This window comes from Colossoma macropomum, unplaced genomic scaffold, assembly GCF_904425465.1.
Source record: "Colossoma macropomum unplaced genomic scaffold, Colossoma_macropomum, whole genome shotgun sequence".
Taxonomy (NCBI): Eukaryota; Metazoa; Chordata; class Actinopteri; order Characiformes; family Serrasalmidae; genus Colossoma; species Colossoma macropomum.
In genome coordinates this window covers 12,460,589-12,487,080 of record NW_023494790.1, presented here as the reverse complement: position 1 = coordinate 12,487,080, position 26,492 = coordinate 12,460,589, and the positions used below count along the sequence as shown (strand labels likewise).

The following is a 26,492-nucleotide window of genomic DNA, read 5'->3' as shown; positions in this document are numbered from 1 at the left end:
AAACACCAAAATATGCAGTGAAGGCGTGCTCCGTGACCAGGGTTGGGAACCACAACCTAACTGGAACACGGATAGTAAACAAATACTAAGATGATATCTGTATATTTGAATAATGATGCCAATCTTTAGTTTTTTCTGTGTTGCTCTTTTCCATATTACTACCTGTAGCAGTCTCCAGTTTTCACTGCGGCCTTTAGCATTCTGCCAGGTCTTTGTGAATTGAACATAGAGTATTAGAAAAGGGGAAAAGGTCATCTCTGCAGAACTGTGGCCCTGTAGAACCAATAGTAATATGGAGTACGCATAGAACATGATGATACTTCTATTTTCCATGTGATGCTCTACTTCAAATCAACTGTTTGTGTTTCTAACATAGGGGAGTACAGAAAAGATGAACTTCTCGAGAGTGCAAGGTAATGTATCCTCATCTCACCTCGTATTTCTGCATTGGCCAGAGCTTGAGTGCAATAGGCTAGATTTCTAAATACATTCAGTTCATATTACAAGTAACACTGGGATTTTAATCCATTGTAATTGAACTGGCATTTATGGCGTTGTCCTTCAGGTGTGGAAACGAAGAGAAACTGATGAGCCTTCTTACTCCTTTAAACGTCAACTGTCATGCCAGTGATGGAAGAAAGGTAATTGAACTACATAAAACGTTTATCATACATACTTATAACATTTTCACATTAAATATCAATATACTGGACATATGTTTATTTAGACAAATAAGTCATGAGACTGTGTGTTGCACTGGTTTTACCATGGGGAACGGGGTATTGTTAGGCAGAATGTGTAGCGGTGGTAAAATCACCTCGAGTGGCTTATTGCTTTAATAAATCAGCCACAAAATGTGTTGTCACACAACAATGTTGAATTAATTTTATTTATTTGTATTAAAAAAAATTCTATGATGGTTTAAACCTTTTTTTAGTAACTGCTGCATTGATACAAAAGTAATTTAATATGTGCTGTTATGTGTCTATGTGCAGGCATTTTATGAGTCTCCCAACGTTACTCAGCCAGTCAAAGGCAAATTTAACTTGCATTTAAAACAGTTGTAAGGGTATTAACACAGCACTGTGTGCTTCGATGCTTTACTCTTTGGAATCTCTTTGGAATCCCTTTATTATTTCTTTGTTTCTTGTTTCCTTTCAGTCGACCCCTCTGCATCTGGCTGCTGGCTACAACCGGGTGAAGACAGTGCAGCTGTTGTTGGAGCATGGAGCTGACGTCCACGCGAAAGACAAAGGGTATGACAGTGTGTCATTCACAGCTACAACCAAAATCCAGAGGCTCTTTGCAACTTTACTGTACTTTACAAACTTTGTGTTTTATTTAGTGTTGTATTTTTTTCAGTGATCTTGTGCCTCTCCATAATGCCTGCTCATATGGCCATTATGAAGTGACTGAACTGCTTGTGAAGGTAGGTATTTTTGTTTCAAGGATTAATTCAGTCTTAAGGCTGAGTGTACACTACACGACTTTTTTTAGCATCACAAACTTAACATCAGTTTGTCACAGAATTTCTTGTTTTTTTGTTATGTGGTCAGTCACCCTAGACGAAAAGGGAAAAGAGAGACTATAACACACAATGAGTTTGGGCTACAAATAAAAACTCAACTCACTGTATCCAGTCGAGCTGCTGACCTGGAAACTCGCTTAAAATTGTGAAAATTTGTCGCAAGGGGCAAATTGGGGTTAAAATCGGGCAAAAAATCGTGTAGTGTAGGCACAGCTTAAATCGTGAATATTACGTACTGTGTATTGGTTGATGTCTGATGTGTGATTGCTCAGTTTTAAACCTCAATTAAAACTCTCCCCAAAGTTTTTTTTTTGGGATGACAGATTTTTCGAGTTTGACCCACTCTTGCGTGTTGTGTGTTGCTATGATAGCAACCTCATTCAAATACAGTTCCTTCATGAAAATAATGAACTGTATTTGAACAAAAATCTTACTGAACCTTTGAAAGTAAGAATACAAATATAAGAATACATTATGATGAAACTTATTTTCCATTCATATAGCTATAATAAAGTTCACTACTGTTTAAATGGGGACTAATATGTCTTTAGGGTCAAATTTGAGCAAATAGTCTGTCTAATCTAATTAAATGATTCTTAATTTGTGGGGAAAAAATGCTTTTGAATCAATTAAACAGTTATTATACTGAGGTTAGGTAGAATTATAAAGCAAGCAATAAAAGTATAAATTATGAAGAAAGATACTATACATCCCTGTGATGATTGATTCTGTTATTCAGGGGTAGAACTGGGCATGTAGCTAACAAGTAATGGAAGCTTACACCTCCCAGTTACAATTGCACAAACTGCATGCCTATATTATCGAACACTTATCTCAAACTGTGTCAAGTTATTAATTAATTTCAAATAGACTTACACTGACACTGTATGACATTCTGTTATCTATATAAATGGACAGAAGACTGTTTTAGCCCTATAAACACTATACCTGTTGTTATAGACATCGGTCTAGTGTCAGTGTCAGTCAGGTCCATCATACAGTGTCAGAAACCACATAACTGAGTTTATTTGGGACTCTACTTAATAAATACTTATCTGTTTTCATCTCCGAGGAGGCCTAAGAAGAATATCCAGAGATTATGTATTTTATTTACAGAATAGGCCTTGGTCCTGAAACATGTATAAACAATATCAGTATTTTACTACTTCTGCTGTCTGTTATATGTGATGTTATTCTCATCTCCTTTTTTGAACTAGCACGGTGCCTGTGTGAACGCGATGGACCTGTGGCAGTTCACCCCACTGCATGAAGCTGCATCTAAAAACCGAGTGGAAGTGTGTTCTCTGCTGCTTAGCCACGGAGCCGACCCCACATTCCTCAATTGCCACAACAAGAGTGCCATCGACTTGGCCCCTACCACACTACTCAAAGAGCGCCTGGCCTGTAAAAGCAGACTTCACATTAAAGTTTGACCAAAAAAGGCTAACTTTGCTAGTGATATGATAACAAACTTAATTCTTCAGCAAATTGAAAGTCAGTTTTCCACAGTAGTAGTGTGTATGGATTAAACTTCTCTGGCACTGTGCCGGATTTCCGTCGCGGGGCTGGGCTTGGTGGTAAATAAGACTTGCGGTGGTAATTTGGTTATAAGTACTTATAAAACTAGAGTTTTTGCATTAGAAAGTTCTGTGTAATCATATATATACTGAGAGACAAAAAGGTAAAAAGTTCATGAAACGACTGTAGTGTATAACGATCCTGTGTTGTTCTACTCTGCTTCATGACGTTCCTAAGACCCCGTTTCCTATGATAAAATCGCAATAGCTACGGTGGTCTAACAGCTTCTCAAAACAAAGGCCTGTAGTGTATGGAAGCATATCTATATCAAAATCAAAATGAAAATGCAAATTATTGCAGCACTGCCGCATCTGATTCACTCAGACCAGCGCAACACACACTAACACACCACCACCATTTCAGTGTTACTGCAGTGCTGAGAATGATCCACCACCCAAATAGTACCTGCACTGTGAGGGTCCATGGGGGTCCTAACCATTGAAGAGCAGGGTAAAAGGGGGCTAACAAAGTACGCAGAGAAACAGATGGACTACAGTCTGTAATTGTAGAACTACAAAGTGCACCTATATAGTAAGTGGAGCTGATAAAATGGACAATGAGTGTAGAAACAAAGAGGTGGTCATAATGTTATGCCTGATCGGTGTATATAGCCTACAATCTAAAGATGACATGGAAAAGAGATTGTATCTAAATAGCTAAAATGTTGCACATTACACTGAATAATATTGCTAATGATGAATAGTAGCAATGATATCGTCCTAAACTGTGACTGTTTCCCCCAGATGAGTTCAAAGGACATGCTTTGCTGCAGGCAGCCCGCGAGGCGGATCTCATCCGCATTAAAAAGCATCTCTGTCTGGAAACCATCAACTTCAGACACCCCCAAACCCATGAGACAGCACTGGTAGAAAACACATTTTCATTACATTATTATAACTGTGGCTATAGACAGCAGTTGTTCATCACTGAGTACAGTTGAAGAGGTTAATATAAATCTAATGCAGTGTTATTTTCATGTTTTTCACAGCATTGTGCCTCAGCATCATCATATCCCAAGAGGAAGCAGGTTTGTGAGATGCTGCTGAGGAAAGGAGCCAATGTGAATGAGAAGACAAAAGAGTGAGTCGTGCTCGTTGTCTCACTAATCCCAGGCTTGTGATGTGCTTCCCCGCTTTATGCACTCATAGTCTGGCAGTCTAAAAGAATATTTTTTGATTGATTAAAGGAAGAGAAAAAACAGAAGAAGAGGTAGAGGTAATAAGGGTGTTATTACACTGATGGTTTATGCCTCCAGTTAAGTGAGAAACCTTGATTCCTAAAATACTTGCCTGCTGTGTTAATGCGTCTCATTTCATCGCAGCCTCCTCACGCCTTTGCACCTTGCCTCTGAAAAGTCCCATAATGATGTCATCGAGGTGTTACTGAAGCACGAAGCTACAGTAAGCACACTGTCAACTCGCCTCACACATGTTCACATTTTACACCGAAAGATTCAGCCAAACATAAATGTTTACCTCCGAATGTAGTCGAACAGCCAAGACATGTTGGGCTTCTTTAATTGTTCACTCGAGCTACATGGCTAATGTTGCTAACAACTGATGGAAGCTTATGACCTGCTTTTATCTATACCATGACTACAGAGGAGGGAGCTTTCTGTGGCCCTGAGATCTGGAGTTCTCTACTTGAAAATGTGAGAGCAGTTGATACTCTAACTTTTTAAAAACACCTCTTAAAACGTTTATTTAACCACTTAAATTTCTAGGCTTATTAGATTCTAACATTGTTTTCAGTTTAATTAATGAATAAGCCAAGGCAGGTTCTAATTGCCTCTGCCGCTCAGTTTTACTCTGTCTTCTTGTGCTGGTCAGCGCTTCATGCAGTTTAGAGAAAGCGGAGGTTTGGGGAATCACCACAGTACTTTAAAAAGTGGTGGGTCAATTGCCCGCTTGCCACCGTGGCTCTGGCGGCCCTGTTTACTTGTTAGCTGCATTATCCCTGTAGCTCCAGTGGAAAACCGAAGGAGCGAATGTCTTGGCTAATTGACTAAATTTAGGGAAAAAGTAAGTAAATTCAATTTTTCTAATTCTTGCTTCGACCTGTCGTTGCTCTTTGTGTGCAGGTGAATGCAGTGGACAGTCAGGGTCAGACGCCGCTGCACCGGGCAGCTCGGTGTGGTCACCTGCAGACCTGCAGGCTGCTGATCAGCGCTGGCTGTGACCCTCTTATCACCTCTCTGCAGGGCTTCTCCCCTGCACAGCTTGCTAATGAGAGCATCCAGGAGATTCTGCAGGGTAACACACCATGCACAAGAATTCATTTGGAACGCTAAATAGTCTGAAGTGTTTTACTGAGGTGTGACAGTAATAATAAAAATAGCAGCCAGCACTGAATCTGTAATAACTTTATAAACATAGCAACTTTTACACACTTAAAATTCGGTTCATTGTGAAACTGAAAGCTAAATCATGTAGATATATTATTTCCATGTAGAATTCAAGTTATAACTTTCAGGCAAATCAAAGCAAATAAAAAAAAAATACCAAAATAAAAAGACGAGGCTAAATAAAGTGGACATGCAAAATGCAGTAAAAATACAAGTGTGGAGCTGTCACAGCAGGGCTTTCTAGATAAATTAGGCACTGATGTTGCTGTTTTGTCTCTCTTTGTTAGAGGGTGTGCTGGTGGGGAACTCTGATACAGACAGGCAACTGCTGGAGGCCTCAAAGTCAGGAGACCTGGAGACTGTAAAGGTAACAGAACCACTTATTTAATCTGCCTTCAAAAAATGCTTTTAACTATGTTTGCTAAGGACAGATTGATAGCATGATGGCCACAGTAACTTGTTAGTTGATATTTGCAATAATATTCAATATGCTTGGGTGTTGTCTGTGTACAGAAACTCTGCACGCTGCAGAATGTAAACTGCAGGGATGTGGAGGGCCGGCAGTCCACTCCGCTTCACTTTGCAGCTGGGTACAACCGTGTTTCTGTGGTAGAGTACCTGCTGCAGCATGGAGCTGACGTACATGCTAAAGACAAAGGGTGAGAGTTCTGTCTGTACTCAGCCCTGTGTGCTCCCCTTGCTTTTGGTTTAATCATTAAATGGCCTGTATAGCGTGAAACTGTATTTTCTTTATTTCACTCCCCAGTCCAAATGGTACATTGGCAGTTTAGCAGTTTAGTCTATTCATTCATGCTGAAGTGATAAGTAGTGTTGTTACTGCAGACAGTCTGAGTAATTGGAATTAAAGATGTGTGAAAAAGATTAAACACTGTCTCATTTCTATCTGTCAGGATGCAAGTGGGTGCGAATGTATTACATGTCCATCCAAAGGATCCAGACATTTAAAATAAGTGGCTGAGGATTTTCACCCAAATAGTTTGTTCTGTGTATTTAAGCCCAAACTGCTTTTTGAACATGGCATAACTCATTTCACTTGTGAAGGGGTCAGCCAGTCAGAACAGTCATTTACATAGTCAGTCTTAAAGGCCTTGTGCCAAAAGTTTTTGTATTATAAAGTTAAACAACAAAAAGTTGTAATTAATTCTTATGAATTATAAGTCGGAAAAAATAAAGTACAAGAATTATGCAGAGTATGCGCCCTTTAAAGTATGTATTTTTAGCCAGCATGTTGCTCATGAAGAAGTTCATGAAGATTTACCAGATTATTCAGAGCATGTTTTTTTGCTTTTTGTTCTATTTTAGAGGCCTTGTGCCGTTACACAACGCCTGCTCTTATGGCCACTATGAAGTGGCTGAGCTATTGGTCATTCACGGTGCGGTGATTAACGTGGCAGACCTGTGGAAGTTCACACCCTTGCACGAAGCAGCTGCCAAGGGAAAATATGAGATCTGCAAACTGCTGCTTCAGGTAAGACCGTTTATCCGTATCACTTCAAATAAAAACCATATAATGGTCTTCATGGACCACAGAATAAGCCAACCAAAGTTTAATACCTGCTATGTGCATCTCCAGCATGGTGCAGACCCCACCAAAAAGAACCGCGATGGGAACACACCATTGGACCTGGTAAAGGAGGGCGACATGGACATCCAGGACCTGCTGAGGGGTGATGCTGCATTGCTGGATGCGGCTAAGAAAGGATGCCTGGCCAGGGTCAAGAAGCTCTGCAGGCCGAGCAACGTAAACTGCAGGGACTCGCAGGGACGCCACTCCACACCGTTACATCTGGCAGGTTAGTACGGATGGTGAGGGTTACGTCCATCAAACATGCCGTATATAAATGGTACTTTGTTCTATGGTTGTAAAATTGCATTGACACAATAATCTGAAGGTAGCGACTTAACATGAATCAGCATGAAATTTTGAATATGAAAAAATGGATTATGATAATGTTAAATAAAGTATGTTCTCACTTGTTCACCAAAATGGAAAAAAAGGTTTCCGTATTGTTTTTAATGTGTGTAATTCATCCAGTATATTGTCTAAAATTAGTTCTGAACCATTCAAAATTATCTAATCAAATTGTGGTGAAATTTAAGATTATGATGCATTCAGATTGGGTTTTTTTGAACAGGAAGAAGAAGAACAGTAATCAAATCATTGTGAGTTCAGAGATTTATAGAATCCTGCTTTGCTGGACTGTTTTTTTTCCATAATAGATTTCAGGGCCAAAAATGATGGTGTGATTGCTCCAACAGATTGTCATACCACTATCTTCTTGTTTTCATCTCCTAGTAAATTACGTAAAACAAAGTCTTATGACTTTCCTGTCTTTTTATTGTGTGCCAGCTGGTTATAATAACCTTGAGGTGGCAGAGTATTTGCTGCAGCATGGAGCAGAGGTGAACTCGCAGGACAAAGGAGGCCTCATTCCCTTACATAATGCTGCCTCTTATGGGGTGAGTCTTAAATTACACACTTACACTGGCAACCCAGAAAGTGAAGTGCACTCATTTTAAAATGATCATAATTATTATTATTATTATAATAAGGTTTTGTTTTATTGCCTTATTCAGACTCGAGCTCAGTACAAAAATAGTATCACAATAAAGTACACGGTCTTTCAAAGAAGTAACATACAGGCAGATGTGAAATGTAGAAATTGAAAGCATTAACTTATTTTCTTAGTTTGACTGCAGTTTCAGTGTAAAGCCCAGTTCTTTTGATGGTTCTCTTGATAAAACTTTATTTCTAGCTACTACCATGGTGAAGACTTATGTAAGCAAAACACTGCTGATGCTGACAATATCAGTGATATCAGTAATGTAGAGTTTGACTTTATTATGCTTGTGTTTCTAATGCATCTGATAGGGCAGTGGTCACTAAATAACAGGGTCAAATACACTTACAGAAGTCATTTTGTAAGGTCTGTTGGATAAAATTCAGTTTATTAGTGTTGACTTAGTGGGGTCATGTAAGTTGGGTCATGCAAGTTTGGTCATGTTGGTTCTGTAATTTGTTGCGTTAAAGATGTGTTAGTTAACCAATTCAGATTAACATCACCTAGGTTCAGCATTTCTGAGTTAATGTATGGATTTAAAAGTTCAGCTAAATCATCTACAGTATGAAAGGGCACAGCAGGAGGTGTATAGATCCCAGCTACCACAAAACTGTTACTGTGTCCTACACATACGTTTAGGACTACAAACTCAAAACATTTTTCTTTGGATAATGAATTAAGAGTTTTTCCTTGAATCATAGATTTGATATAAATAGTCGCACCACCACCCCTTGTTTTCCTATCAGTCTTACATAGATTATAACCAAGTAGGGCTACTTCTGAGTTCTACTTCTGACAGAGATTGTTTAAACTATGATTCAGTCAGAACTACAATACCTTAATACGGCTTGTGAAATCAAAATTTTCAGTTTCAGTGTAAAGTTTATCATGCTGAATAAGGCTCCGTATGTTTAAATGAATTATGCCTATGCGTTTTCTGTTTGAAACTAATACGATCTGTTAAAATTTTGTTGCAAGTCTCAGTGTCTGGGAGACAGCTTGGGAGCGGAGGGGTGACTTTAATTAAGTTTTAATTAAATTACCCTTATTAGTCCCACAATGGGGAAATTTCACCTACACATTTTAACCTATCCGTGCAGTGAAACACCACATACACACTAGTGAATGCACACACACTAGGGGGCAGTGAGCAGCCCTATCCAGAGCGCCCGGGGAGCAGTTGGGGGTTAGGTGCCTTGCTCAAGGGCACTTCAGTCAAATATTGTGGGCTCAGGGGATCGAACCACCAACCTTCCGGTCACAAGGCTGGTTCCCTAACCTCCAGCCCATTATCTGCGTTAATAAAAAGTTAGCTTTTTAGCATTATTTCCACGTTTCATTTGCTGATCCTAGGTCAAGTGCTAATGATTTCAGGGATAGCTAAGTGCTCATTTCTAATTTTTAGGGGAGCATTCTCTGGTGTGCGGAAGCCTTTACAATGTCCACTTACGCACACGTTATAGCAGCAAAGTAAATCCCGAACTCTTTGAAACATCATGGACAAAAAAATTAAAAACGATCGACATGGACACCATATCTATTTCACTTTAATTTTTTAAAATGGAGAAGGCAAGGCACCTACAGGTTGTCAAAGCTAACAAGCTAATGAGTTTCTCCCCTTCATTTCATACAGCAGAGGCAGAAACCAGGCTTAGTTAATCATGCTTCCATTTTCTGAAGGCAAAATAAAGAGTTCATAATTTAAAGGGTGATGTTTTTTTTTTCTTAAATATAAAGAACTGTACCTTTACCATGGCCTAAAAACTGTGATACATACTGAACCGTGAACCCACTATGCCATTGCATCCCTAGTACTAATGGGAGAATTATAGACAAATCAACAAGCAGCAAACTAGCAAAAGTTAGAGCCTACAGTTGGGACGTGCAGCCACTGTTGCTTTTACTTCACTCCATTGATGAAAACTGGAAACTGCGGTCACCCTTTGAAAATCATGTGATTTTTGAAGTTCAGGTTCATGTGAACCCGCCATCACACAATGAAAATGAGGTTATTGAATTAAAGAAAGATATAAATACATTCTGATTATACTTTTTGTGTCCACTCATATAGCTATAACAAAATTAACTGCTTTTAAATAGAAACAAATCTTTAGGGGACAAATTAGAGCACATAAGACAAATGCGATCAACTACACAAAGTGCAGTGATACACTACACCAAGTGCGATTAATCATGATAAATTATTTTAATAATTTGATAACCCTAAAAGGAACAGAATGAAGTGTGCGTACAGGGTGTATAAATGGGATTTAACAGGAGGATTGTGACTGGAGTGCTGTGTCCTATCGCCGAGTTTAAATCTGTATGTCACAGCAAGCCATTAGTTCCACCATCAGTCTACAGTAGTATTGGTCAGTTGTGGTCAGCTGTTGGCTCACAGACAAAGCAGACAGAATGGGACACAGTTACAATAATTTGAAGGAAATTCAATGCCTGGAATCGGTGTGGCAGTCAAAGTATTTGTTAAGGGCAAAAGAGTAACCACTTTAAATACACAAAAGCCCAATTACATCATTATCATTGTGTCTGCAGGCCTTCATATTCAAGAGAGCTAATCACACTCATATGCTTCATTTCTACCCGTTGCCCATTCCATTCAAGGCCCCAAGGTCTGTCTATAAATATAAGCACCTTTGTGAAAATATGCTTTGTATCAAAGCAGTTTTGGGTATAATACTTGAGTTTGAAATTCCTAGGGACCCAGTTTCCCAAAAGCGTTGTAGGATAAAGATTTCTGTGAAATGACAATGCAAGTATTACTTTAAATGCCTTTTCTAAATATTAAATTGGTCCTAAGGCTATGATGCTTCTGGGAAATTATTATAAGGATCTATGGCCTGATAAATGAAACATTTTCAAACATTTCTTTATTGCACCATTTGAAAGCATTGACATTCTCTAAGCTTTTTAGCTAAACACTTTGAGCTAAAATGACAAGACTGAACTCTGGAGTTTCATCATGATGAACCCTATTTAAGTTTTTCTCTGCTTCAGGAAAGATCGTTTGGAAATAGTATTCTCAGAATGAATGTTATCACAATACTAATCTCTAAATGCTGTTATTTATTCTTCTTTCTTTATGTTAGCTGTGCTCAGTAAATCTTAACCTTGACTGTCTTTGGAGGGCAGTATTTACTCAACAGTAACAAAGCAAGGTATTTCAGGATGAATCTGTGGGTGTGGGTCTTTGCATTTGTATGGAATATTAAAGTGAATATATGAGAAGGAGAAAGGATCAGCAGGCCTGAGGTGGCCACACACATCCTCTTTTTACAAATTAACGCCAGTGGTTCTCAGCTGGTCTTGCTTGACTTATTTTTCACCAAGTCACAACTGAGAAGCAAGGTTTTGTTTCTAAATGGCAATTATGCTATTTAGGAAAAACATGATTAGTATAGTTATTGTAATATTTTTAATTTTGAGGCCCTGCATGATAAAATCCAAATGCTGTGACTGTGCCGTATTCAAGTATTTTATTGTTGGTTTTTGTGTTGTTCATTAATTCATTGATTCATGACCGCAGGCTTGCATATTACTGTTTAAAACCCCTCTGACTTTCCAACTTGGAGCATCCTTTCCTGCTTCCCACCTCCACTGTTTGAGGTCCACACGCATGGGTGTTCACAGTATGTCGGTGCTTATTTGGCTGCTATGAGCATATAAAAAAATCTATTAGTTTAAAAGAGTTGTGTGGTTAGTGCTCCATTTATTTAAAAAGTGGATGTTGGTTATACCAACACCATTATTAATCATTATTGCTGCCTGAAATTATATTAAAGCCTGTAATTTGTTTGAAAATCTTGCATAGTACCACTTAACCTTTTAGTTATGTAAGCATCCCTGTATTTAGTGATTTTATACACAAGAACTGAAAACATGCTATTAGTTTCTGCTCTGTGGGTGTCGCCATGTTGATGTTATGCCATGGAATTGCAAATAAGCAAAGTCAGGGCTCTTGAGAAACTCTTGACTTTTCAAGTGGGAATTACAAGTTGTGCCCAGTCTAAATCTCCTATCTCTTTTCCGGACTTGCAGACACACCGATTTAACGTGTGCGTGAAATTCCACAGGGCCATAGCACTGTCTAATTCTGCCATTCATTTAGATTGTAAGGGGGTTAATGCTGATTTTTTTGCAAACTTCCAAAAATCAGGCTCTACATTCAAAGCAAAACACAGGACCAATTGAATGAAAGAGTACAAAAATAATATACAAACCCATAAACAACAGATATAAATATAAATATTACATAAACAAAGGTTTTCAATATATGTAATACAAAATTTATGTGCAAATTTCGGTGTCAGTATGGCTGTGTTCACATTACAAATTGCTCAAATCTGATCTCTCTGACACGATGGTTCACATTAATGTGAACGAACTGGCGTCCTGAAATGACCTGCATGCGCACATCTTACTCAGTAACGTCACGTGCATCATCAGCAAACAAACTACTGAGCAGAACAAGCCTTCGTTGTGAAGGTAATTAACTCTGATCAGCTCTCAGCTGCTCATTATTAGAGCGAGATGAAGGCAAAAAGGGTGAGATGTGTTGCTTTTCCACCTTTTACAGGCTTTAACTTCTGTTAAAGCTGCCATGGTAACACTAAACGAAAAAAAAGCACATGATTTCCGATCTAAGCGTTCACATTAAGGTCGCATGTCCATGAATCGGATACGTATCCGATCTAGGACCACATATGAAAGTGGCTCAGGTCGAATTCGAGAAGATCAGAAAACATCAGATCTGAGACACATTAGGGCAAAAAATCTGACTTGTGTCACTTCAACCTGGTAATGTGAACGTAGCCTATGAACCATAGAAGCAAGTTTTATTAGCACTTTTTATACTCTTGCAACCCTACAGCCTCACAAATTAGATGTGATGATTTTTGAGTGCTTCAGTCAAAGTCACATAATGTGGGTCTAAAGTCAGTGAGGCCGGAGGTCATAGGGCAGGAGTCCTGTTGTTTGGATTGGGTTTTGGAATGCTGTTCAAATTTTTCCCATGTTCAAGGTCTGAAATTTGAGGTATGATTTGGTAATGAGCACAGCATCAGATGAAAGTTGTAAGCAGGCTTACTGGACTTTTTGATGGAGAAGAAAAACACAAACATTACCCGCTTTAGGATCCCAAGCCACCAGTTGAGAACCACTGTCCTATACAAAGGCCCGGAAAGCCAACCCGCGAGCAAGTTGTGTGTTTCATTTGCAGCACGTGGACGTAGCCGCATTGCTCATCAAATACAACGCATGCGTCAACGCCATGGATAAGTGGGCATTCACCCCATTGCATGAGGCGGCACAGAAAGGCAGGACACAGCTGTGTGCTCTGCTGCTGGCGCACGGGGCTGACCCCACGCTCCGCAACCAGGAAGGCCAGTCACCGCTGGACCTTGTCACGGTACCCCAGGAGTGCCTCTTCTACTGTGTCTCATCAGGCAGGGGAGGGGTGTTAGCCCCTCCTTCTGGTATACCCTTCACTGGCCTGTCACTCATTTCTGGCTCAAGTAAACGTCAAAACTCACTGCCTGAAGGTGCAATAAGCATTTTTGTTTCGTTTGTCATGCTTGACAAACTGGTCTCTTGGCTTGTCATAGAGAATAAGAATCAGTGGAAAAGATCATTATAGAAAGAGAAAGGTTTTGTCTCTGGATACAAGTCAAATAGGTATTTTCGATATTTCATGGAAAAGTACTTATTGCACCTTTTGAAGGAATACTTATAGTGAAGAATCAGGTCTACACAATTATCCCATTACTCTAACTGTAGTCGATCAACCATGACATATTTGGTGTCCATAGCTTGCTTCTTTGATTCCAAAGGATTTTTTTTACGATAAACATTTTTAATGCTTCAACGGTTTGTAATATTTTATGAATGTCAACCAAACTTATCCATTCAACTTCAGCAGAAAAATTGTCGATACCTGAAATTGCAAAACGTACACTGGAAACTTTTTGGGGGAGAAAAATGACACATTTACACACAAATTTTATGTCACATGACCATTTTCCCTCATATCTCTCTTACAACAAACACAGACAGCATAGTAGAACTGTGTAGTTGGAGAAGGAGACGAGTGTTTTTAAGAGGAATGTTGCCACTTTTCAGCACTTACAGAAAGATGTCCAGAATGGTTCTGAGTAAAAAAGCATAAAATCAAATATACAGCACAACTGACACCATTTCCTTATCAGTAGATTATTGAGAATTCAGGAAAGCCAAAGGTACAGAAGTTGTGACAAACATGAAATTAGCAATAGAAACATATATAAAATAGTACTTTTTTTAAATCAATAAATCGAAACTTATATCACAGTTTTTCAAAAGTCAGTTTGATGGATAATTTTGGTTTTAGTGCTTGAAATTGGTTTATTTGTATGATAAATTCTAAATTCATCCCAAAGGTGTTTGATGGGATTGAGGTCAGGGCTCTGTGTGGGCCAGTTCTTCCACACCAAACTTGCCCAACTATGCCTTTATGGACCTTGCTTTGTAAACAGAAAGGGCCTTGCCCAAGCTGTTCCCACAATGTTGGAAGTATGCAACTGTCCATAATATCTTGGTCTGCTGAAGCATTAAGATTTCCCTTCACTGGAACTAAGGGGCCTAGGCCAACCCCTGAAAAACAACCCCATAGCATTACCCCTCCTCCACCAAACTTTACAGTTGGCACAGTGCAGTCAGGCAGGTAGCATTCTCCTGGCATTCACTGAACCTAGACTCGTCCATCAGACTGAAAGATAGGGAAGTGTGATTCGTCTCTCCACAGAATATGTTTCCACTGCTCCAGAGTCCAGTGGCAGTGTGCTTTACACCATTCCATCCGACACTTGGCGTTGTGCATGGTGGCGTAAGGCTTGCATGCAGCTGCTCAGCCATAGAAACCCATGCCATGAAGCTTCCAGAGCACAGTTTTTGTGCTGATGTTAATGCCATGAGGTTTGGAACTCTGTAATTATTGAGTCAGCAGAGCGTTGGTGACTTTTATGCACCATTCACCTCAGCATTTGGCAACCCACTCTGTAACTTTACATGTTCTGCCACTTCTAGCTGAGTCGCTGTGGTTCCTAAATGCCTCAACTTTTCTTAATAATACCACTCACGGTTGATCATAGAAAATCTAGGAATATCTAGCCCTTTACTGTCTTCATTCCTGTCCAGTCTGCGATCTCAGCACAACAAATTGGAAGAACTGCTTTCGCTCAACCAAACCTACAAGGACTTTTCACATGCATTTGCCCTCTGCTTCACGACCTGGCTTTCGGATCTGACCACAGACGCTCTGGGGTCAGCAGCTCCCCGGCTTCCATCCGCACAGAGCGGACAGAGCTCAGCGGCAAAACCACAGAAAGAGGAATCTGCTTCTACATCAACGAACGCTGGTGTAAAGACATCGCAGTACTGCTAAAATCATGCACTCCTCATCTAAGTCACTTTTCATCAACTGCAAATCATTCTGCTCTCACAGAGAGCTTTCTTCTTTCATTCTGGTCACTGTTTACATTCCTCCAGGCACACGCATGAGCGACTTGCAGGAACTGTTGGCTGATCAGATAATGGAAGTAGAAAGAAAGAATCTGGACTCGTTACTCATCATTCTGAAAGACTCTACCAGAGCAAAACTAACTAAAGAAATGCCCAAGTACAGACAGCATATCACCTGTGGGTGAACATTTTGGATCATTGTTACACCACTGTTAAATTGCCTATTGTGTCGTCACATGCGGGGCTCGGTTATTCCGACCACAGTCTCGTACACCTCATCCCCACATACAGGCAGAAACTCAAAACCAACAAGCCTGTTGTCACAACAGCAAAGAGGAGGACCAGTGGAGACACAAACTGGACTGTTACTGAAGAGGCAACAGAGAGCCTAGACGAATATACAGACACCGTAACATCATACATCAGTTTTTGTGAGAACAGCTGCATTTCAACTATGGCATAGGTGAAATACAGCAACAATAAACCAATGTTTTCAGCTGAACTTGGACAGCTTTGGACAAATACACGCTGGAAAAAGGGATCAAAAAATCACTGGACTCAATGACTACAGGCCTCTGTAGTCATGAAGGTCTTTGAACGCCTGGTCCTAGGCCATCCGAAGACCATTACAAACCCTCTGCTGGATCCCCTGCAGTTCGCATACAGAGCTAAAAGGTCTGTCGACGACACAGTCAACTTGGCCCTGCACTTCATTCTACAACATCTCGAAAGTCCAGAACCTACCCTAGACTTCTGTTTGTGGACTAGAGCTTTGTTTCTGGCATTCAACACCATAGTGATAGAGCTGCTGCAGGCCAAATTGTCCCAGCTGTCGGTGCCAGATCCCATCTGCCAGTGGATCATGGAATTCCTGACAAACATGACTGTGTCTCCAGGAACCAACTGTGAAGATCCTGAAGTTTGCAGATGTGGTTTCCACTGTGGAGTCACTTAAGTTCCTGGGCACTGGGATCTGAAGTGGAAGAGGAACACGGTCTCCATCGCCAAGAAAGCACAGCAAAGACGGCTGAAGAGATTTAACCGGTCGCAGAGTCTGAGGATCCAGTTCTAAACAGCGAGTCCATCCACACATCATCCATAACCATCTGGTTTGTTTCCTCCACATCACAAGAATGAGCCAAACTCCAGCACATAATCAGGACAGCGGAGAGGATCACTGGATGTAGTGATGTAAATCTTTGATCTTGCCACAGACAGACAGTCAGGAGACTCTCTGTAGTCTGCCAACACATCAGGACATCTACAACAGTGGACACTTTAAACTTAAACTGAACCAACAAACTTGCTTTACAATATTACAGTATAACTCCTCCTGTAGTATAATACTTATTTGCACTACTGTACAAGTAAATGTTTACTAGTGTTTGTGTCAGTCTGTAATGTTCTGTGTGTAAGTTTTTATAGTATATTTCATAGTACATGTCTACTTGACCTGCATATGTATAGACATTCGTGTCTGGATATGTACAGATATCCTTACATATGTACATCTCCTGAGCTCCTTTCACATTGGCTGGTTTTTATTATTATTCTTTCTTTTATTTATTGCATTTTCTGTTATTTTTCCCTTAGTTTAATACTTGTAAATAGCCTGTGTGCTGTCCGGTCTGTTTAGTATGTTACATGTTATACAGGTGTGCACTCACCAAGACAAATTTGTTGTATGTGTAACATACTTGGTGAAATAAAGTGACTGATTTCTTATGTTTTAGTGTTAAACAAAGCCATGGAGTTAATACAAGAAACCAAACAACAAAACAGACTTAAATCTATAAGACTGTTCATGAAGGCTGAGTCTCACATGACTCACTGCGCTATAGTGCACTATACACTAATTTTGGCTTTTACACACACATATTGCACTTTATGTCCAATATGGAATTGTGCACACATGGCTGAATCCAAAGTGGTTCTTTGTTAGACAGACTGTGCACTGTGTAGATGCAGTAGCCATTAATTTAAGGCCTGCGTCCTGCACTTTGTAGGGAGAACAGAGCCATTTGTTATTCTGCCTAAAACAGTTTGAAGCAGGGATTGCGTCACCTGACCTGAATACTGCACGCTGATTTGCTGAATGGATTCATTGTGTTCTGCTCACGCTTGCGTTTGACTCTTTCTGTTGTAAAATGTACATATATATGTCACTGCTCTCGGAACAAAACCTCATATCTCCAAAATGACAACTTTACAGGAGAAGGAAAAACATACTTTACTTTTAATGTAAGTCAAAGGAATCATTTTTTTTTCAAGTAATTTTGGGCAATTTCTTTTGGTCCATTCATCATGAAATATGCACACAATGTAAAGTTATATAGTTATTTATTATTTTTTAATCAACCTTTGAAATCTTGCTTCCTTTTATTGTGCCCTTCATAGTAGATTGTCATGTGGTACTTGTGCACACAAAACCACAATGTTATGTGTGCACATAAGCTTCTGTTACTTGATGGCTACATTAGTCTTGTAGTTGTTGTGCAATACTAAAGAAGCTTTGGACACCACACACGTCATTGCCGTTTGACTGCGTTTAGGGGTAAACTGTGTAAATTTGAGCTTTCGTTAAATTATTCCTTCAGGAGTCTATTTTGCATGGGTTTGTCATACAAGGTTCTTTGTATTCACATTTCCAGAGGTGTCATGTGTGGTGCTCATCTATGTTCATGTGTTGCCTGAGAGCATGTCATGGCTGGAGTATTTAGACTGAAGGGTGACGGGAAAGGATCCATCAAAAGCCTGTGTTAACATGACTTTATGTGCGCATGTGAACGAGTGTGCTTATTCTGCACTCTAATAATCAATCCAGTCTTTGGGCAACCTCTTTTATGTTGTCACTCTCTACTTGTTGTACCTAGACATTGTTTCTGATTTGCACTTGTGCTGACTGTCCTCAGGAATCATTGTTCATATATCTGCAGTCGGCTGCATTTGGTTGTGTTTCAGATACGTCAAATTTACACATTTTTCTCCCAAATTTTGCACTATTTAACCGTCAGACATGTTTGTTTTCTGATGTTTCCTCCTTTCATTTTGTGCTAAAGACCCAAGGCTAATGTTTCATCATAAAATGTTCATGCACTTGCTTCAAACCATGTTGAGTTGTTAAAGGGTAGTTCCAATGATTTTTTTGTCAAAATGTCTGCATAATTCAGTCATGCAGAAATGGTAGTGATGAGAAATAGATCATTATAGAGTAACTTACTGACAAAGTTTTATTTATAGTGGTGACGAACCAGGGGTCATAGTGTCAAAAATGCAAATATAATAATTAAAAAAATGATCAAATAAAAAAAAAAATATCAATGAACCAACACAGGTCTTCTGAATTTTTATATTTAATAATGATGATGAGGGGAAAAAAGTGGTAAAAATGGAAAAAGATGTTTTTTTTGGGAATTATTTTGCCTTGCGTCACCCTGCCATGTTTTAAGTAGTAAACAACGTCTTGGGCATCATGCCAAATATTCATAACCATTTCATGTAATAGCTTTCTGTGAGGTACATTTTAGAGCTGTCATATGTCTCATTTCTGGTTCTTATCACAACCACTATGAACAGTTCTGACTCTTAAGTTTCTATAGAACCTAGCATTTTGCATCAGTGATGTTGTTTACATCTTGATGAAGTAATTATGCAAATATTTTGGAAAAATTGGTGAAATTCCCCATTAAGTAATCTCAGGTAGACTTAATTGTGGTTTCTGATACTATAGGACTCACTGTTATCTATAAAATGGACAAAGGTATGAGGAAAGTTATTTTGCTACTACTGTTTTTTTAGCTATACAGCATACTTTTGTCAGTTTTTATAGATGGATAGCACAGTGTCAGAAACCATATAAGCAAGACTATCATTTAACGTGACATGGTTTGAGATAAGTGAGTGATAATTTAATCCTGCACTTTGCACAAGGCATATTAATTGGGTATTAGCTTTCATTACTTATTGGCTACATTAGCCTTGTAGTTTCAGGACCGCCAACAAGTGACAGATTGACTACATTTGGGGGTAAATTGAGTAAATTTGAATTTTTCCCTTAAACACCATCAATTGCATCACCACTGATCTCACGCCTCTTTTCTGTTTTTTTGTTAATTCACTCCAGGCGGATGATGTCCGTGCCTTGCTGACTGCAGCCATGCCGCCATCGGCATTACCAGCTTGTTACAAACCACAGGTCATCAGTGTGTCAGCATCTAGTGGCATGGTGTCCTCCACCCTGTCCTCTAGCTCCACACCCCACCCCTCTGGCTCCAGCCTGGACCCACAGACTGGGGCCTTCCCTGAGGTGTTGGGTCCCTCTGGGGCTGAGGGGGCCATAGGAGTAGAGAAGACTGAGGAGGGTGAGACTGTAACTCGTGTTTAGTTCATGCTGATTGTTTTCTTCTTACTTCACATGGAGTCGATCAGTCAAGACATGCCTAACTCATCACACACTTGGTTAAACCAAGTGAGACATTAGGTAGGAGACTAGATGATAAATTCACGATTTGTGGACAGGTGTCAGCTAGTTAGGAACCGTGATGGACTTTAATACATAAATACAGATGTGGAAAACAAAAAACATTAGAGAACATGTAGGAGGAGAACAAGAATTTTCTTTCTGCTAAACACAAAGCCCAAAGTACATTATTAGTGGGCAAATATTACAACACAAACCAGTTCTACAGCAAGTTGTGTAAGAAATATAGTCTTGCAATCCAGACTTTTTATTGAATTACTTTTAAAACTTCACAAACTTTTTTTTTTTTAATCCAGAGACTGTATTTTGCTCCAAAAGGCTTGTTGCTGTCACTGTGTCCAGAAATGATGACAGCTAGTTACTTGTTATCAGGCATTTAGCTAACTGAAAGTTTGCGTCCCATCAGACTAGAGTGCAGATAAATGTTAGCAGACAAGATCCTGATATGTGTCATCAGTTTAGAATGAAGTACACATTGTAACTTATTGCACCTCTGCAGGCATCATACTTTACTGTAACTCTGTAAAGCAGCATTTGGAACAAAAACGGTCTTTAAGATTGTTGCTTGTACTGTTTTTAGCTGTGCTGCGTACTTTTGTCTTTTTGTATGTATGTTTTTATGTTTCGGAGTATGTCCTGACTTTGTCTGTAAATTTTCCCCATTTTAATTTCTTGTTACTTTAAACATTAACCTGAAGCAAATTTTGGACAGTGGATACATGTACAAAACTGTGCATATTTGATTTTTTTTTTTTGGCTGAGCTTTCCTTTAAAGATGTTACAAGAATTATGAATGTTTTTCTCTCTTCTCAGGTGGGCCTGTGGAGTTGAGTATCAGTCAATTTCTTCATAAGCTTGGTCTGGAGCATCTTCTGGAGATCTTTGACAGAGAACAGGTTCATAATACATGCTCTGAATATTACATGGTGATTCAAAAAGATTAATCCGATTTCAAAGCACCCATATTTTTAACAACTGTGAGGCGCCTAGGAACCAATCACATACCAAGTGAAAGAGGAGGTCATAGAGTTTCTAACTGTCACCGGAAGATGGCTCCCTTCAGTCTGCGAGGAGATGAGACCCCTGAGCAGAAAGCGTTTTGCGTTCTCCATTTCAATAAGAGTGATTCCGCCGTAACTGTGCAGCGTGATTTTCGTCAGCAGTGAACCTCCAACAGCTCAGAGCGTTCGTCTTTGGTTCCACAACACTGGATGATCTCTGAAATCGCATTGAAAGAGCTGTGAGTACAGAGACACCCAACATGCTCAATGGAGTATGGGATGAATTTGACTACGGCGTTGATGTTGTCCGTAAAGCTGGAGGAGTTTCCTATTGAGCACTTATAAACTTACATAGTAAATTTTATGCTCACTTAAAACATTTACAACTTACTGCATTGTTCTGTAACGATTTACAAGTGAAATAAATCATTTTGAAATCGGATTAATCTTTTTGAATCACCCTGTAAATTGTCCTACAGTGTTGTTTAGGAAATTGGGCTTAATTCAGCACGTGCCCAAACATTCTTGTGTAAAATTTGGGACTCTGTTTAAAGATAACTCTGGACGTCTTGGTCGAAATGGGGCACAAAGAGCTGAAGGAGATAGGCATCAATGCTTATGGCCACAGGCACAAGATCATCAAAGGGGTGGAGAGGCTCATTAGTGGGCCTCAGAGTAAGTACTGCTTTTGCTCCAGAGCTTTTATTGTTGTTAATGTGCCTCAAGGAAAGTTTTCATTAGAGACAGTGTCCATGCACTTTCGATCACTTGTATTGTAATTACAGCTGAAAATTCCTTTTAGACTTCAGGATTTTAGGTCATGTTTTTTGCTCAGAAGTAGAGATATTATGTGGAACCGAACTAATTGATGTATTTAATTAAAGTCTTCTCTGCTCCATTACAGGTTTGAACCCTTACTTGACTTTAAACACAGCCAACAGTGGAACTATATTGATTGACTTGGCTTCAGATGACAAGGAATTTCAATCTGTTGAAGAGGAGGTACACTTCTTTTTTTTCTTTTCCTTTCAGAACAACATGTAGTTTGATTGCGTTTTGTCAGATCAGGTCATGTATTGGTCATCCTCATGAAACAATATGCAAGAAGGATGAGTTGAATCTGCTACATTAAAGCCTTGTTTGATGCAATCACTTATCAGTTATTATGAGTCATACTAAGTATCTGAAGTTTGAATGGTTTACACAGTCAGAGACAACAAATATAACTCAAGGGACACTTCAAGGAACATCTAATTCCTCTGATGTCATCATGTTATCTTTGATTAGATGCAAAGTACAATAAGAGAACACAGAGATGGAGGCCACGCTGGTGGAGTTTTCAGCAGATACAATATCCTGAAGGTAAAACTGTATTCCTAATCTGAAGAGTAGAGAACATACAGCTCCATGCAGGAGGCCTGATTTGAGAAGGGTTTGTGATTTTGTAAATCAACACCCAAACATTGTGCTGTGTTCAATACAGATTCAGAAGGTGTGCAATAAGAAACTATGGGAGAGATACACCCATCGCAGGAAAGAAGTGTCGGAGGAGAACCACAACCACTCCAATGAACGCATGCTGTTCCATGGTGAGGATTCCACAAAGTTTGCTAAAGTGTGTGTTTGGCAAATCTACACAACTTGGCCCCTGCCCCAACTGTGAGCATGGTTGGAGTATTTTAGTTGCTGGAGGCAAATGAAGCTAGCAGTCAATGGAAGCACATAGACACCAGTGCAGTACTGTGCAAACACCATTTGCAAGCTGCAACAAGTAATCTCATCAAGCCTTGCCTATGTAGTTTCTGTATGACAAGCCAGAAATGTGGAAACCATGTCTAAAGAAGTTTTTACGATTGGATGCGTTGGAAAAGTTGCTTAATCAATGAAGGAGAAATGCGAAAAATGCTGATGGTGTAAGTGTTGATGTAGCAGGCTGAAAGTCATGTGTTTTGCACGATATCCTATCAAAACTGTTTTCCCCTGTGGCATTCACAGTGGTTCGGTAGGCGAAGTGTGACAGCATGTTCAGTCCCAGCGTCTCTGCACTGTTAGGACTACAGCTATGTACAGTGGACAGACAGCTGTCAAAACCAGGTCCGTCCATTGTATATGCGACCCACAGTTAGCAAGACTCTTGACGATGAATTCACGTTTTTTTTTTAGTGTTGTCTGTTATAAAAAAGAACATATAAACATATAAATATGTATAAAATCCAGCCTAGCTACTGTTTTAGCTATGCTGTATTTGTTTGTCCATATCTACAGAGAGCAGAAATCACATAAGCACATCTATTTTAGATTGCTTAAAGCAGCACTTTGTAATATTTAGAAACTTTACATTTATAAAGAACCTTTACATTATGTGAAAATTTTGAATACAGCATGGTTTCAACAGGGTTCTTTAATAAACTGAAATGTTTTTCTGTGGATTCGCTTAATTGTTTTTTTTTGTTCTATAGGTTCACCATTTGTAAATGCTATCATTCACAAAGGCTTCGACGAGAGGCATGCCTACATCGGAGGAATGTTTGGAGCGGGGATCTACTTTGCTGAGAACTCCTCAAAGAGCAACCAGTATGTATATGGAATAGGAGGAGGCACAGGATGCCCTCTTCACAAGGACAGATCATGCTATATGTGTCAGAGGTGAGATATTTGTGTGTATTATTTCTTGCAGTCACGTCAGACAAGTTGGCCAACTGAAATGCTGGACTCTTTCAGCCAGTGTCAGTTTTTTTTTTTTCTTTTATCATCTGGTCTGGATTATCTGGGGCAATTTTGACTTTGACATGCAGTTGTGATCTAGTCAATATATACTTTAATTTTAAAAAATTTCAGTGAAACTGTTACTCAATAGTTTAGATTTACATCATAGATTATGCTCTCGCAGTTTCAGTTAGTGGCGATGGGCCAATTAAATTTTGTTGTTCCATGTATAGGTCTGTTCTGTTTCCCACTGATGCTAATGCAGATTTAGAAATGAATTTAGATCTTTTCTTCAAAAAGCGTCCAGTGTTTACTGCATCATTCACATCTGTGTCGCTGAACAGTCCAATGACTTTTTAAAAATACATTGTGAACAAATCAATCACAGGCGACCATGCTGTCCACAGAAGCACTGTTTCACATGCGATCTCTACATAGCTCAAATATACAACTTATCAAATATTAATATTTATTAAGGTTTTTTTAAGATTTTTAATGTTTTATTATTTTTTGCCCTCATTTTTAATTTCAGGCATTTTTGAAAGTTTTCCGATACTACTGTGCAAGCCTATTTTGGTGTATTAAGAGTTTTCTAACTTGCTGCCTCCAGACATCTGCTGTTCTGCCGCGTGACTCTGGGGAAATCCTTCCTACAGTTCAGTGCCATGAAGATGGCTCATTCGCCACCAGGTCACCACTCAGTCTCTGGCAGGCCCAGTGTTAACGGCCTTGCGCTTGCTGAGTACGTCATCTACAGAGGAGAGCAGGTACCAGATTCCTTATTTCATGCTTCACACTAATGAATCGGTAGCAGTGTAATACTGTTTAAACCCCTTAAACTGCAGGCCTGTTATTCAGTGATTATCCCTAAGACTTTTCACTGAATAACTGTAATAAATTATTCAGGAACTCATATGAACTCATTTTCACTAGCTCTTATGAAGTCTTCAGGGATTACAATGAAACTAATTTGCAAATTATGTAGTAAGAGTGAGTAACTGAGGTGCGGGTCTACATATAGGTCTTTTTAAGGGATTAATCTAGTTCTGGACCAGATTACATTGAAAATCCTCTTTAGCCAGGGACTTGACTCGAAGCTGGGAAATTGTTCCTGTAGTGCTGATAGCCTTTGGTTCATGGATCATACTAGTTTTCAAGCAAAATGCTGATGCAAAATGAATGTTTACCTCACTTCTAACTATTTATTCATAAATTGTGCCAGTTTGTTTTGTTTTGACTCAAAACTGTGGAATTGTTTTATTTGTGGTGTAATTATACTAGAAGTCTCTAATCGAAGTGCTATATTTCCAAGTAGCAAGATGCTACGTATACAGTTATGTGTAAAGGAATGAAGTTTTTGTTTTTATTCTCATGATGTTCTTCCTTCTAGGCTTATCCTGAATATTTGATTACTTATCAGATCATCAGACCAGATGGGACTACAGAGTAACACCAGGATTCTTCACTTTCTGTGTGGAAAGAGACTGTTCTGCCTACTGCATGCACATACTCATTCTCATCATATGCTGTATAAAATGTTTTTGTTTCATCTTTTCTTAATACAGCCTACATTTTATATTTATTACTTTACAGTTTACTCCATTTGTGTGTTTATAACTCTGTCTGTAGGAGCTGGTTAGCACTAGGCTTTCAACCAGTCAGTCGCTGATACTGTAAATCACTAACTTTCAGGTTTCAGTTCAGAACACATCACAAAGGTGGCTTATTTATTTTACAAAGACAATTGTGTATTTATATTTTTTGTACTAGCATGTTAACTTATTTAAATTTGTATTATGAGAGTTATATGCTTGGGGGATGACTTTACCAATGTGTATGCCATTTTCTTCCTGTTTTGCTGTTGTGATACATGCAGGTAACTTCCAAAGGAGATCCGGTGAAACACTGCTAGTAATACACTGAATATTGTTACATGGTGTGAGGAGAGAACATTATGATAGCAAGCCAAATTCGCTCAGCATCAATTTCTTCCATTCTAATGATGACACTGTCTGTGAGGAGTTGTCAGTTTAGATGTCTTTCACTTTTAATTCTAAAAAAAATTGGCAAGGAAAATCTCCAGATCATTTAAAAGAAAAATCAAAAATGTGAAGGAAAAGGCGAAAGTTAGTCGTCTGTCATAAAACAGAGCAGCCTGTGGCAGACGGACTGTTTCAAGAGCAGCTGAGCAAGTAGTTAGAAAAGACATAACAAGCCTTTCCACTTCTATGCTGTTGTTGCATAATGTCTCTGGTGCACTTGTCTGTTGTGCATGAATTCATCGTAATGTCATGTTTGAGATGTGTTTTTGCTTTGCGCTACTTCAGTGCTACACTGGGGGAAGAAGAGCAGAAAAATACGAAATAAAGATCTTTATGAATACCTGTTTTTTATTATTATAACACTACAGAGTTAAACTATCAGAAACATAAACTCTATGAATAAATCAATGTGTCTCAAAACCAAGAGTGCTGTTATGTTACTGAAGATGAACACTTTGTAGGACTGAATTAGGCTGAGAAATGAACCCCAGACCCACTTCACTGGGAGCCTGTCCACTTCCTATTTGTCCCATTGTACTAAAAACTAGAAACCTGCAATTCCTGAAGGAAATGCAGAACGGAAACGCATAGGTTACTATGATATCCCAGGTGGGTTCTAAGGTGTTGCTAGGCACTTGCTATGCCATTGCTAAATTACTCCTAGGCAGTTGCCGTGGTGTATAAGGTGTTTTATGTCGTTCATGGGGAGTTGATAAGTG

The 26,492-nt window shown here is 39.2% G+C and overlaps 1 protein-coding gene across 2 annotated transcripts in view; it reads left to right on the top strand.

Moving 5' to 3' along the window:
* The window catches only part of LOC118809142 (poly [ADP-ribose] polymerase tankyrase-2), a 35,807-nt gene extending 9,614 nt beyond the window's left edge, over positions 1-26,193 (top strand). Inside the window, exons 4-27 of one of the 2 annotated variants that reach the window (XM_036572145.1) lie at positions 377-413; positions 566-641; positions 1,162-1,256; positions 1,363-1,429; positions 2,746-2,932; positions 3,850-3,971; positions 4,095-4,186; positions 4,428-4,506; positions 5,187-5,358; positions 5,738-5,817; positions 5,964-6,109; positions 6,774-6,939; positions 7,045-7,264; positions 7,822-7,931; positions 13,269-13,457; positions 19,668-19,905; positions 20,838-20,920; positions 21,580-21,700; positions 21,930-22,027; positions 22,313-22,387; positions 22,509-22,614; positions 23,485-23,671; positions 24,342-24,498; positions 25,122-26,193. In XM_036572145.1, coding sequence (XP_036428038.1) covers positions 377-413; positions 566-641; positions 1,162-1,256; positions 1,363-1,429; positions 2,746-2,932; positions 3,850-3,971; positions 4,095-4,186; positions 4,428-4,506; positions 5,187-5,358; positions 5,738-5,817; positions 5,964-6,109; positions 6,774-6,939; positions 7,045-7,264; positions 7,822-7,931; positions 13,269-13,457; positions 19,668-19,905; positions 20,838-20,920; positions 21,580-21,700; positions 21,930-22,027; positions 22,313-22,387; positions 22,509-22,614; positions 23,485-23,671; positions 24,342-24,498; positions 25,122-25,181 — 2,963 coding nt within the window. In that variant the 3' untranslated portion in view covers positions 25,182-26,193. The remainder of the gene's footprint in view (positions 1-376; positions 414-565; positions 642-1,161; positions 1,257-1,362; positions 1,430-2,745; positions 2,933-3,849; positions 3,972-4,094; positions 4,187-4,427; positions 4,507-5,186; positions 5,359-5,737; positions 5,818-5,963; positions 6,110-6,773; positions 6,940-7,044; positions 7,265-7,821; positions 7,932-13,268; positions 13,458-19,667; positions 19,906-20,837; positions 20,921-21,579; positions 21,701-21,929; positions 22,028-22,312; positions 22,388-22,508; positions 22,615-23,484; positions 23,672-24,341; positions 24,499-25,121) is intronic. The other variant, XM_036572146.1, reaches the window with a different exon arrangement.
* Positions 26,194-26,492: the final 299 nt, after the last annotated feature.